Below are 14,055 nucleotides of genomic sequence, written 5' to 3'. Positions count from 1 at the left end.
AACCTCAGAGTTGAAAAATGTGACTCGTTTCCTCTCCAAGCTGTAATTGCCACCTACTGGAATATCATGCATAAACGCTTCACATAATCATGTGCCTGGAAAAAGTCAGCAAATGGCTGCTGCACAGTCTATAGATGACATGCGATGATAAAACAGCATATCCTTGGCAGCTGACTAACACTTGCATATTCGTGTGGCCGGCCAGCCGGTCGGCCGGCTGTCATCATCATGGCTATTAGCGGTTGTATTTAAAGTGCGTGAGGAAAGGATGGGCCACTCTGATGAAACAACAGTAATATGTCGGATTTAGCAACAAACATTCCTACTGCTGTCCATGTAGGCTAGATTCAAAGCAACTGACTTTTTCTTTAATTTAAAAAAAAAAAAAGAAAAACAATTTCCCATGAAAAAGCTAATGATGATAAACACTTCCAGAAGACGACAAGTCAGAATGTGGCAGCTACACAAGGGACATTACAAGCACTTACACAGCCTGAATTAGACGACATAATTAAGTCTCATTGAGGTCCACTTTGGTCATTTGTGTTCCCATTTACCCACATCTGTTTGCAGTTGTTGACCCATATTGTCCCGGGCTGGGGAATGCTCAGGAACATTCAGCCTGCAATCTCAGCTCCTATTTTTGATCTCCAACCCCTCAAAGTTGTAACTTTGCTGCAGCAAGATGAAATGAAGACAAGATGAACATTGAGGAAAATGTCTTTTCCTTTTGTGTGCTAGCGCAGTGTAATCTAATGGAGTTCAAAGCCAAGAGCATTTACACTATAAATAACTGCAAAGGCACTGTACATATGCTAACAGCTGACAACTGACCTTTTTCCATTCCAAACACCCACAAATGGGAATAATCAGTGCAGCTACTTTTAACCACAGCTGGCAGTGTTCAAGACACAGATTATGACCACTAATGAATATTAGCCAACTTGCATCCGCTGGGTGTTTAGATGCAGTTCACCCCCATTGATTTCTCTGGTGGGCGAAGACAACTTTATCCCCGTGGCAAGTCCCGGGCTTATCTCCCTGGACTGTAAGGCAGCCGACTGTCAGCGTGTAATCCTGGCCACGCTTCAACATAATTCAAGTCTGGCAGGCGTGAGCGGGGTACCTGATTCACGGGAGACACACACGGGACACAAAGTGCAGGCGTATTGTTTGTTCAGAGTGGGGGATGTGGACAAAGATGTCCACCTGGCTAAAACTAGCAGGTCAAATTATAACAGAGAGCAGGTGGCGGTGAGGGAGTAGTGAGAGGTGGGCGGAGGGAGGAGAAGTGTCCGTGCTTAGCAGTGGAGGAGCAGAGACAAGAAAACAACAAAGGAGTCACTCTGAGGAAGAGAGACGCAGAGGGAATCAGCTGATTTCAAGTATGTTGTCACTGAATCACAAAATAAGAAAGAATCCCTTTGCTGCAAGCTCCGTAGATGCCTGCCTCATGTGCCAGAGGGTGTGTCGACACCAACAGGAAGAAGGAACAATATCAGTTATTCGCTGGATTCATGGCTCGAGACTAGGATGATGACTGACTGGATAAAAAAAGTGACGCCTTAACTGGAACTTAATTAACTGGATACGCGTCTTGATGCATATCACTGGGTCTAAGCGAGATGTACACAATCAAGCAATATTAGAAAGAATGATTCCGTGTGATAGCTACGGAATAAACTGATTAGTTCTTCAAAGCACTGATCGAGCAGCTCTAAGTCCAAGGCCAGCCACCTCACTAAGTCAGTAATTTATCTTCAACTCAAACACCAGCAACCAAAAGAAGACCTGGGGCCATGCAAAAGCGAAACCTTTATCAATAAACAAAATACACAAAGAGCTGCAGGTCATCAGTATTTCTGACTTAATGCCCTCCAATCAGAGCGAGCAACACAGCTGGGGTGCCACCGGTTGAACGCTGATATATGCTAATCCATTAGCCACCTGCTTCATATGAGAGGGAGTTCACACTTGATTATATTTGGCCATCTTCCTTGACGAAAAGAGAGATTGTGATTTTTAAAATTACACACAAAATGTGATATCTGCTGTTTTGATTGTTTTGCTTTCGTTCCCCCAGGCGGTTTTTATGTTGCTCCGTTGTTGTTTTAGATTATGCTTTATACTCAAATTAGGTTTTAGCTCATCAGCTTGTTTTCATTTTTGTGGGGAGGTTTTTACTGGCCCTCTGGGTTAGACTATGATTGTTATGACTCTGCAAATGATCTTGAATTTATGTTGTCCTACATTTCCTTCAATGATTAGAGGTAATGAAACAAGAGCACACATTTTCCAATCATTTCCCACACTTGCTTTCTTTTTTCTTCTGGCACTTACTTTTTAAGCCCCTATCCACAGTCCTTGGTGTCTGTTTTTGTTGTGTTCAGCACTTAGCAGCTCCACTGTGGGAATAAGCCTTAAACCCTTGACTTTGGCAGGGGAATATGCATCAAAAAAGGATGCGCAGCACCAATCCAGGAGAGTTCCCTTACCCAGGATATAATGTTTACATTTGAGGTAAAACAACTCAGGATGAAGCATTTAAGCACAAAGTCTCTGAGTAAAGTTCTCACAACCTTTCTGTGGCACGAGTGTGGAATGGACCGTGTGCAAACCAAGCATCACTTGTCCCAAATATACATCTGAACTTTTTATTCACCTCAGCTTGAACAAATCCCTGTGGGTCCGTCTCACTATACACGCTCACGCACTCCTCTGCAGAGGTGCTCCCAAAAACCTCCTCACCCCTCGGCTGGGTCACGTTGCCAAGTTACATTTCATCAGTAATCTGTCATATTCCAACGTTCTAATGAACCAATCACACTCATGTCTGCACCACAGGGAAACAACATCTGTTTATATTTTATTTATTCTCATTTTTTTCCTATGTTTTTCAGCTAAAATCTATTCAGGGTTCAAGTTATTCCACTGTTGAACATTCAATAACTGCATGATGTTTCCAAAGTCAATAAGTAATTAGGATTAGGATTATTTTGCCATAATCAGGCGGCCCTAATTTTTGGGTGTGTTTCATGCTGGTTTCACTCTGAGTTAATGATGCAGTCAACCTGGTGCTGATTAATTATTCACTTGAACCCAAAGGAAACCTCATTTTATTGGTCAAGCTAATTATCTGTGCATGTCAAACAAAACTGATCATTTATTTTTCATTGAACTGAAATTTGTTCTTGGTTTGTGACAATTGCACGAGAGCTTTAGTTAAACACTCCCCATTTTTGCTGCTAGCTTTGGGAACTTGACAAGGTTTTGCAGGGTGTTTGTGAAGTGTTGTCTTCCTGATATTAGTGGCACGCTAAACAGGCCATGTCAACACAATTTTCACTCGAGCCAATTCATGAACTTATTGCAAAAAAAAGGGTAAATATTGGGCTTTATGAAGTTGTCTCATGCAGCTTTAAGACTAATACCAATGTATTTCTTTCATGACATGCATTGTTTTGTGTAAATATTTTGTCCGCAACTTTTGACTTTGCATGCAAGGAAGAAGTCAAGTTTCCACAAGTAATTAGAGCTGAAGATTCTGGAAACTAAAATAATCTGTTGTGAATACAAAGCACCGGCATAAGATGGTTGCAAATGGCTCCAAGCAGATTCCCTTCTTTCCAAATATGCAGTTTGGACCACCAAGCAAAACTGATACGATGTGACAAATTTCCGAGTTGTATCTGAGACTGTTGTGTTACTGATGCTTTGATCCAGTTTTATTAGGAACTGAGTGCATTGGCTTTGTGGTTGCTTTTGGTGAGTTGCGTACCATGATCCAGGATGATGAGCTGAGCGCTGGACTGAATGTTGCCGGCATCGTTTTCGGCAAGGCACTGGTAGAAACCCTCATCCGACTTGACCAGACCCAGAACCTGCAAATTGTGTTCCTTCTACAAAACAGATGGAACGAGACACAAGAAGAAAGTTAGTCAAGGTTTTAACAGAGTTGCAGAAACGTCGTTCTGACAGATGATACAGGAGATTTGAAAAGGTGCGACTGCTCACAATAATTTTGAAGTAGTCACTGGGGATGACGGCGTCTCCATTCTTGACCCATTTGACAGTGGGAGCTGGTGACCCTGTGACCTCACACTCAAAGACAATGTCCATGGACTCGTGGGCATAAATGTTGGCTGGCCGCTTGCCAAACTCAGGAGGAACTGAGAAAAAAGATTATACAAGGGAGTATGAGAACAGAGGAAAAAAATGAAAGACGACCACACATCATGTTTAAGTTTGTGAGAATGCTTTAATAGTCTTAAGGGACGAAGGAATAAGAAATGAGAAATTCACATTCTTCGTCCTGATGAAATCCAATATCTGATTTGTCAAAATTAGAGAGGCACATCAGATCCCAGTGTGATGGTCTCTGGCAGGAAATGAACTGGGCCAAATGATGCCATGCCTCCTCCTCAACTGCCAAATATCCAGTTAAGGGAAGGACGACAGAAGAACAAACAGTCCAATCAAACAGAAACGTATCGGATTATTTTCCTCAAGCAACTGTGACCTTTCCAGCAGATGGCAACACTTGAAATCTTTTGATCAAAAAAGGTTCAATAACCTCTGACCTTTATTTATTTATTTTTAAAACAAGTTGAAATATCTGTAAAATAATAGCTAGTTTGATATCAGTGCAGTGTGCTTTTGACAACATTAGCTGAGCCGAGGCCTTGCAGATCTCCCCGGTCCTGGTAATGAAGGCCAGAACCAAGTTATTTGATCTTCTGCAGCAAAAGAGCACCTCATCAATCTGTCCTGGGACAAGGTCACTTGGAGCACAGGGCCCAGGCTTTGCTCTCGCTGTGTAATTGGACTGTAAATGCTTGCGAGGTGAGACGCTAATACAGACTGTGCGTGTGTGTGTTCAAGTGATGCTGCTGCGCCTTCCCAGATAAGCTGAGACCTCACTGACCACAATTTCAATGGCTGTTATTGTCAATGTGTGGCACTGGGCTCTGCGATAGATCGCAATTAGCATCTAATTTGGTGATGTTCATCAGGGCTGCTCTGATATAAGCAGCAGTGGGTGGAGAGAGTATTTCTGGGTTTATTTAGGGAGAACAGCAGGTTGTAAGGTCCAGTCCGTCTAATCTGCTTGATGTTGCCAATTCACGCAAACATAATATTGCTACTTAGCAGATCAGCATTCATCACGTTAGGAAACAGCAGCAGGGGAAACAAGACTTCCAGATTAGTTCTTCGTAATTCAACTGCTAAAATCAACATCTACGGGAGCAGTGATACTACACAGCATACCAAGTCTACAGCTTCCTGACCTTGAACTCGCCCTTTATACATCTGGTGAGAAGCCCTGCATCTGGTGCAGAGGTGGGAGAATAGATGCACATAAACCAGGGGAATAAACACCAGTGTGCGCCATCATTTTCATGCAAAATTGTCTGGCAAAAGCTGCTTTTGAAATGATCAAGATGCAGGATAATGACTGTTAGGAGTTTTGCTAACGGTCATAAAGATATTTCCAGATTTCTCTCTGGACAGCATAATTACAGCTAAATTGTACATGTGTGTTTTTGTTTTTGCAGCTTAATGTGACTCCTGCTGCACACACGGCAGCCACAGACACTGAGATTGTGTAAAATATCAAAACAAGGGCCTAACTGAATGGGGCTTTATACATAATTTAATTATAATCAACTCAGCTCCCTTTTGGACACTCTGTTTTGAATACTGACCACATTGTTCCGGCAACTGCTATTGTAGCTGTAGACGTGGCTCAAGCTCTCTATCGAGGAGTCCTGCTATCTGTATTCATATGATCTTTGGCTCAGATTTTTAATGACAGCTAAAAATGCAGTATTATGATTATGAAGACAGATATGACGGATGGATTTGCTTTTAGACATGATTGTTAAGAAAGCCATCACTTAGCTCTGAAAACATCTTTCAGTGTGTGCCTTTGTTCATAATTGTGTGTCTAGTAGTGTTCTCTTCAGGGGCGCGCTGTTGTGTTGACTGTGTGTGTGTGTGTGTGTGTGTGTGTGCACGCGCACATGAGAGTGCTGTGAATCATGTGTTACAATGTAGTTTCTCCTGGATCTCTTCCTCCAGTAGCTGAGCTGCAGGTGGAAGCCTTGGCTTTCTTCAGTGCACAAGGGAAACAGCATTAGGACAGGAGTGACTCAGAGAGAGTGTGTGTGTGTTTCCAGTATTCCTCATGTTGTCGAGGACATAAACCCGTTTACACAGTAACATGGTGGAGACAATCCAGATTATGTAAATCGCTCAGGGTGAAGAGTTGGACTGCATTAAGTGTGTTCACATTGACAATCCTGTCAACATGGAGAGTGTGATGTGTGTACTACATGTGTGACACACTATTACTACACACCAGGCCCCCTAAACAATCATGCTTTGGAATGTCTTTATTGTCTTTGTACACAGATACAAAAAAAAAAAAAAAAGTATTCTCTGCATTTAAGCCATCCTCCACAGAGCAGCGAGCAGCTGCATGCAGGACCCTGGGACGTCTGCCAGTGTCTTTGACACCGACAGGAGTATTTACATGGCAAGCACACGTCTTTGATGGTGGGGGACACCGGAGCACCCGGAGGAAACCCAGACAGACACAAGGAAAATATGCAAACTCTACACAGAAAGGACCTGGAACGCCAGTAATCCAAACCCCTCTATAGTGAGGCAGCAGTGTTGTCCTCTTTATGCTGCATCAACGCCGTGGTAAAGTTCGCGTAAGGTTTATGCAATTTAAAGAGTTGGCTAGATTTATGGAAGGATTATATTCAGATTAAAATACATACTTTTGTCAAGGTCAGGTTTCAGTCACAGTCCTAGAGGTCAGGTAACCATGGTGGTGCTTGGAATTAAAGAACAGGATCAAGATATTGTATCGAAACATTTTGTGTCCACGAATGACACCGTCCCTCCCACGTAAATCAGATCAGTTGAGTGATAACAAACGAGCTCCTACAAGTTCTCTCAGGGGTGGTTTTCTTATTTACACAAATGGGTGTGCAAAACTAGACCTCCCTCAATGGGTGCGATATTTTCAGCTAGTAAAAATAACAACCATGATGTGTTACATTGGTTACAACAGTGAATGCACAACCATTTAAATGATTACTCGTCTAGCTTTTGTGTGTTCATAAAGAGTTTCTTTTTGAAATGGCACAGTTGCACAGTTGCACAGTAACAGTTCTGTTGTTTCTTCTGTGAAACATAATGGAAATAAAAATTGTGGTCAACTAATGCGAATGGGTTTCTGGGAAAAGTCCAACAACCATGTAAAAAAAACACTGAAAGGAGTCTACAAATGCAGCATCCTCTGATACGATGATGGTTGGGTATCACACGACTGACGACCAAATGAATCGGGTATGAAAGAAAGACCGAGGGCGGGAGCGAGTGAGACCTTGTGACTGCAGCGAGCTTCATCCACACAAACAGGACAGTCAGGACAATGATAAAGTGATTGTGTTCACATGTGTGTTGAAAAAGTTGACCAAAGCAGGAGATCTAACCTGAAAAATACATGGTCTCACACATGTCTTCAAGTTGATGGGTGAATAATTTTTGATTTACTGACTCAGCAGCAGACATGGATACTGAGAAGTTCTCACTCTTTTACAACTAAAATTGCAGTTTTGTTGTGAGAGAGAAACTTGAGTACAGAAAATGTACTGATAGGTACCGGTACCTGGAATTAGGTACAGCTATGTGTTGAAATTGGTATGAGAGTGAGTGAGAGTGTGTGTGTTTGTCCAGTCAGAGCACATGTGATTATGAATAATCTAAACTGTGTCTGAATGGTTGGGCTGTAAATTGTTGAAGATAATACGGTTTGCTTCCTTCCCTGCCTGCAGTGTGGATAGAGGTGGACTTCATTTGCATAACACGTGTGTGTGTGTGTGTGTGTGTGTGTGTGTGTGTGTGTGTGTGTGTGTGTGTGTGTGTATTTAAGTGCCTACCTTAGTATGTATAAAGTGTTTTCTTTTCAGGCTCAATCCATGCTCATTATATTCATATAGGTGTTACATAACATTGCCTGTCAATTATAGTGGGGGGGGGGGGCGAGAGAGAGAGAGCGTGTGTGTGTGTGTGCGTGTGTGTGTAGTGTGTGTAACCTTGCAGCAGTGTGAGGTTTGCTGTTTCAGGTTTTGATGACTGGTACCCTGCGGCTTTCTTTATCTTCCTCCATCTCTGTTTCAGCGCTCCATCTCTCAGTTATCCTGACTCTTAATCTTCCTGTAACTCCCCATCTATCTCTCCATCTTCAGCCCCCTCCCTTCCACTCCCTCCCCTCCCCTCCTCTTTCTGAGAAGACATGCATCATTTTCTTTTAAAGGAGATCAGACATTTGGAACTTACTGGACTGAGCAATGAGCAGAGACATGTTAGTGTGTGTGTTGGGAGGACTGATTGTTACATTATTTCAGATGTTTGCAGTTCAGAATATACATCTGCACAAATGAACTTTGTCATATTTGTAAAAAAATGGACTTTTGTTGTTGTTGTTCTAGCTAAACTTTCCAAACCTGACTTCCTAAAAATGCTGTACAGCATAAACATGAATGTTCTTGAAATCATAACACATGTACCAGAGCCGTGGTTCCTGGACGCGCTTTTAGCTCCCAAGGCTCGGCATTGCCAACACTATGAGATCTCAACATCCACCAAGTCAAGGTTCACACACGTTGTTGCTCAAGCATCTCCGTGAAGCGGAGCGGAGTTTATTTCGATAACATGAATGACAAGTTACACAGTTTGATAGAGAATGAACATTTAATTTTGAAGGGAAGATTAAGCAATAGATTTTTTTTATTTATTTTTTTTTTAATTTCTGAAACAAATTTCAGTGACTCTACCAAAACCTTCTGGCTAAATTTATTTTTCCAAAATGTCTGGACTGCCCAGAAATTGCTGTTTTCAAATTGCATATTTTCCCAGGTTTCTCTGGACTATGCCGTGTAAACCGTACTGACTGACAGGGAAAACATTCAACCTTGCTCTGATCAAGAATTTCCTTACAAAAAGGTTTAAAAAGATACCTTTTTGTTGAAGTGCTGCTCTGGAGCAATGTTCTGATTAGAAGGCTTCAGAATACATGACGTGATGTGATCTGAAAGCATGTACATGTGCAGTGAGCATGGGGTTATCATAACGAGCACTTCTGCTGACAGCACTGATGCTTCCAGTGATTCTTTGTGTAAGGTTGAAATATATCAATAACAGTAAAAAACTCATTACAAAAACACACAAAGTAAAACCCTACATGCCAGACAAAATACTGTTATGATTCAATGTCAGTCAATAACAGTGTTTGTATGGAAACTCCACACATTAACTGTGTTTTCAAGTTACTTCAAGTGAATTTTCGGTGAACTGTGGAGAAGACACAAAAGAAGAAAAGCACATTAAGTGCGTTTCCATCAACTGTACTGGAGTAAATTAAATACGATAAGTAATGCTGCCAGAAGATGGCGGCAAAGGCAACCTTACGTAGCTGAAACAGTAGAAGAAGGACAAAGCTAGTTTGGGAACATCCAAGAGGACGACAGCGGTGGAAAAAGCTGGTCAGTCGCATGAGTATAACATTCACTATGTCAGAGTTTATACAGAAATCTTCAATTTTGGGGGAATTTTTATTCACATCTTGTATTTTTGATCAACTTGTCATGTCTCAGCCTATCAGACATTACTCATCCCTCCCAAGCTCCCAGGCTTGGCACCTCAGCTCAGATCTGTATTTTGACTGATAGAGATTGTTCCTCAGTAATAAACCCAATTCGGTACCAAAACATGGTTTCGCAAACATATGGGTCCTGTTAGAGATGCTTAGTCCATGTTTCTCTATAGTCTCCCAGATCTCAGAGCTGCTGATGCCTCAGAAGTTCATAAATATCGCTCTCTAATGAAAGGAAAATCAAAGAGATTGAAAAACAACAACAAAGGAAATGCAGATGAGCAAAAGTGGGAGAGAAAAAAAATCAAGACAAACATAAATGAGCGGGAACAATGGTGCAGATTCTTCTTTGGGGCTGGTATTATCTCTTTCGCTTGTAGCTTAGTAAAAGAGGCTTTAATGCAGATTTACAGTGACTCCAGTGAAGTACTAAAATAAGGCCACAATGAAAGGTCGTGTGCGAGCTTGTTAAAACAAAACGTCTTAGAATTCCTGAAGGGATCCCGAGCCATTTCATGGTGGGTTCACTGGCAGGCAGGAATACACTGAATACAAACACACTGAGGGGAAAGAAGTACAACCTGTATCTGGTATTCCTGTTATAGGTTGGCATATTTTGGGATTTGCAGAAATATGATAAAATGCGCCGTACAGGAGTTCATCATCATTAAGGCCTATTGTGAACTACAGAGTCTGAGTATGAATAATATTAATCTGTATGGAGCCCTGGTAGCTTAATACAGTTAAACAACAGCCACCGCACAGCCAGAGTGTTTACTCTGAGGGCAAGTGGGACGGCAGTAATTACCCGTCCTGCTCTTCCAAAGATAACAGCTCTTTATCCTGGCTTATACAAACAGCTTCAGCATTTAGCGAAGAAAGATGCTCGGCGTTTGCTTTCCGAGTGGTTGACAAGAGAATAATGTCCCACTGGAGGCAGAATCATGCAGACGGTTTGGTAATATAGCAAGAGTCAGAGTCAAAGATGGCCCAACAAGAGCTACAACATGGTGAGGGCTTCTATCCTGGGCTACTGTATAAAAGAGCCATCAGCGGCAGTTATGACCCAAACCAGTACCTGTGTTTGGTGGATCACCCTGCACAAACAGAGGTTGTAGTGTTCCATGAAAATGTCATCAAAAAGAAAGCTAACTATTTCTGCCACTTGCCTGAAGCTGTAATGAAGTCCGGTCTTCTGGTGAAGTCTGATAGGTGTTAAGGTATTAAAACACCTCCACCAACCGAAGATGCGGATACATCTGCAGTCTGAGGTTAGAATACTTGTGTTATTGGAAAGTAAAATGAAGGAGATAACAGTTTTAGTTGCAGGCTCCATATGATGGAACAACTCCAGTACGAGTGTGGTTGACCACCGAAATCTAAGTCACAATTAGAATCAACAGTGATGAGTGGCTGTGTTTTAGTTTTTCAGTGTTTCTGGCCTTTCGCAAAGGTGAATGATAGAGACTTAACAGGAAATAATGGGGAGAAGGACTTGACATGTCGCCAGAGACAAACTGAGGATATTGCAATCGGTAACACGATGGAAACCATTACACTACCACCATGTTTGACTTTGAGTTTGATGTATTTTAGCCTCAAAGTGAAGAAAAATGATTTCCAGGCTTTCACAGAGCCAGACAGTGTAATACCAGTCAGATGCTGCTGCCCACTCAAGCCCCTAGTGAGGTCCAAGCTGGAATGTGGCGACGTGGCCTCATTTTAGACTCAATGAACTGGACAAACACTACTTACATGCTCCTACTGTTGTACAGCTTTATCTGAAATAGCAGAGTTGATTCCAAACACACAAATACAGATACAGTAGAAGCTATGGATGAGGAAGACCCTGCACCGGGCTGATAACACCCACTGTGAATAAGGGAAAAGGTGTGAGCCCCTGGATGCGGCACCTTATCAGATTCATTTGCTTTAAATAGCTAAATGGAAAGTTTGTGTCTATTTCTGACGGTATGCATGGGACAATGGAGGGAGGACAGGAAGTCTGTCTAAAAAAGTCCACACTATCCACCAGATCTGATGAAACCCCACGATCTTTCACAAATCACTTACAGCAAACTATTCCACACAGTAGCTGGAAAACCTTTATCATCTTTAGCTTTTTAAACCACTATAATAATAGAAACCACACAAGTCTTTGGCTTTTGTTGAGATATTATCACCATTTTGTCCCCTGGTGGAAAAATAGAAGCTGAGGTATGTAGATGTGATACACAAATGACTTTTTCGAACCAATTTTCTTGGTGCAGAAGAGTAAAAAATAAGAAAGAAAGTGGGCTGAAATCCAGCATATCAAAGGGTGTCTTTGATGAAGTTTTGCCTCTGTAACAAGGCTGAACACTGCTGTTGACTGTGGTTATAAATCTGCCACCTTAAACCAGAGAAAGACATGAAACTTTTATAGGGGGCAGGGATTTCCGGGACGTAGACGCAACACATGGAAAGAGCAATTACACTGATGACATGATAGCAGGAGGCCATGATAGATGAGGGCCACTGCCTGCGAGCCCTACAAAGCTGAAAACATACATATTTGTGGAGGAACTATTTCTGTCCTGCAAACACACACTCACACAGTGCATGTCTGGGTGGTGCCCCAGTCACGCAAGACCATAATCAAAAGCTTCTGTCTCCATCGGCCTCATTTATCCTTGTGCCAGCTCTAATAGAGGGTGAGATATCGCAGCAAAGTCAAACAGCACAGAACACACACTAGCACATGCAAGTGTGTGTGTTAGGTTCTCAGATAGGATGGGAGCACGAGGGCGATCCAAGCACTCCTCTACTTTTTCAAAACTGCTTAGGTCATAAAAGGTTTCATGGTCAGCTGGGCTACTGGTACTTAGAATTGTGCCCCACTTCCACGCTGGTTGTCATCTCTGACAGTCAGAGTGCTTTGTATCAGCCGGGGTCAAAGAATTGTAAAAACTGCCTTAGAAATTCAAGGGTGATTCTCTGTTACTGCTGCCGCGTAGAAGATATTAGGAGTTTTACTGGATGAACTTTGACGATTCTGTTTGTTTGTTTGCTTCCACCAACCTGCACAGCAGTTTCATCCATGTAGGGCTGATTTCATTAAACATTTTAACAGTTTTTTTTTAATGGTGAAATGGAACTCATCATTTCCTCTGCTTGTTATTGAGATGGCATTGATAAAAAGCCAGAAAAAGCTCTTTGCAGAGTATTTTGTTACATCAAAATTGACTTCTGGGATGTAAAACGTTGGATAAAACAATGAAGTAACAATGTCCTTGAGCTTTTGAGGTTTCCTGAATATGCGACAAGACCTGTTTTTGTGAGGTAAATTGTCAGACCAACATCTAAGTTCAAAGTTACTTTGTGTAAAATACTTAAGACTGATGACATGAATATTTTGTTCACAAAAGGCCACACGTGAATTTTTAAATCTTTTGACTGGGATGTTTTGCTGTTTAAATGTTGTTATGTCATATATTTAATGTCATAATCTGACATACTATGCTGGATTTTGACATCAGTCTCATTTCCATTGTCAACTAAAAAAAGTTTGAAATCAACATCAAGCATTCCTTTCAAATTTAACTTCGCTGTTTTTCTAAGCCCAACATACTGTCAGTACATGTTTCATAAAGCATAGCAACCAGTCACATCTCTCTCTATAAAGACTGTATTTATTATAAATCTATGAAAGACACTAAATTAAATTATTATTCCTGTCTCATCCTGTTATTATATATTAGACATGACTCATCAGTGTAGATTATGGAATGAAACATGGCTAATTACTTATAATATCCTCGAGGTGGGCAGAAGCCACCAGCAGGATGTGTGTTTGAATAATGTCTGGAAATGAATGCACACACATGTGCTTGTGAACACACATCTGACCTTGCGTGCACACACCTGCCGAGCAGATGCGCGACCGAGCCATGAGCTATCTCCAGGCCCAGCCCAGTGTGTATGAAGCTGGCCTCCCGCCCTCAACTTATCTTGCCCTGAGGTGTTTCAGGAGTCAGCCAGAGGAAAAATGGTGGTGGTGTTAGTTAAGATTCCTACTACGTTGATTTGTATGAGTGTCTTTTACAAGCACAATGACTTCTCAGGTGGAATCAATTTGACCTTTCAAGTGTCACTCTGCTTGTCAAGGGAGCAAATCAATTTGCTTTCTCCATAAATCGGTATGAAGCAAATGCAATTATGCCCATGTGTCTACAACATGGCAACAATCCAACCTGTTTAATCATGTTACAATGACTGATGCCTTTCAGCAATATTCTAGGAGGGCTGATCAATCCTCGGTCCCGTCATATTGGAGGCGGAGGCTGCTGGGGGTCAGGTCAGAGACGCAAGGGATTTCTGAGAGAATTCACACTCGACACACACGA

The 14,055-nt window shown here is 41.9% G+C and overlaps 1 protein-coding gene across 10 annotated transcripts in view; it reads right to left on the bottom strand.

The window, feature by feature from the left end:
- neo1a (neogenin 1a) overlaps nt 1-14,055 on the bottom strand; it is a 151,918-nt gene that overhangs the window by 40,175 nt on the left and 97,688 nt on the right. For all 10 annotated transcript variants that reach the window (XM_086226920.1, XM_086226863.1, XM_086226929.1 and 7 more), the window contains exons 6-7: nt 4,015-4,169; nt 3,779-3,899 (exon numbers count right to left, since the gene is read on the bottom strand). In XM_086226920.1, the coding sequence (XP_086083046.1) occupies nt 3,779-3,899; nt 4,015-4,169 (276 nt within the window). The remainder of the gene's footprint in view (nt 1-3,778; nt 3,900-4,014; nt 4,170-14,055) is intronic.

The sequence above is a fragment of the Aulostomus chinensis genome, chromosome 2 (genome assembly GCF_037954235.1).
Source record: "Aulostomus chinensis isolate RoL2024-O1b breed Wild chromosome 2, RoL_Achi_v1.0, whole genome shotgun sequence".
Lineage (NCBI taxonomy): Eukaryota > Metazoa > Chordata > Actinopteri > Syngnathiformes > Aulostomidae > Aulostomus > Aulostomus chinensis.
The sequence above is the reverse complement of the archived record's forward strand: the minus strand, read 5'-3'. Positions and strand labels throughout refer to the sequence as shown.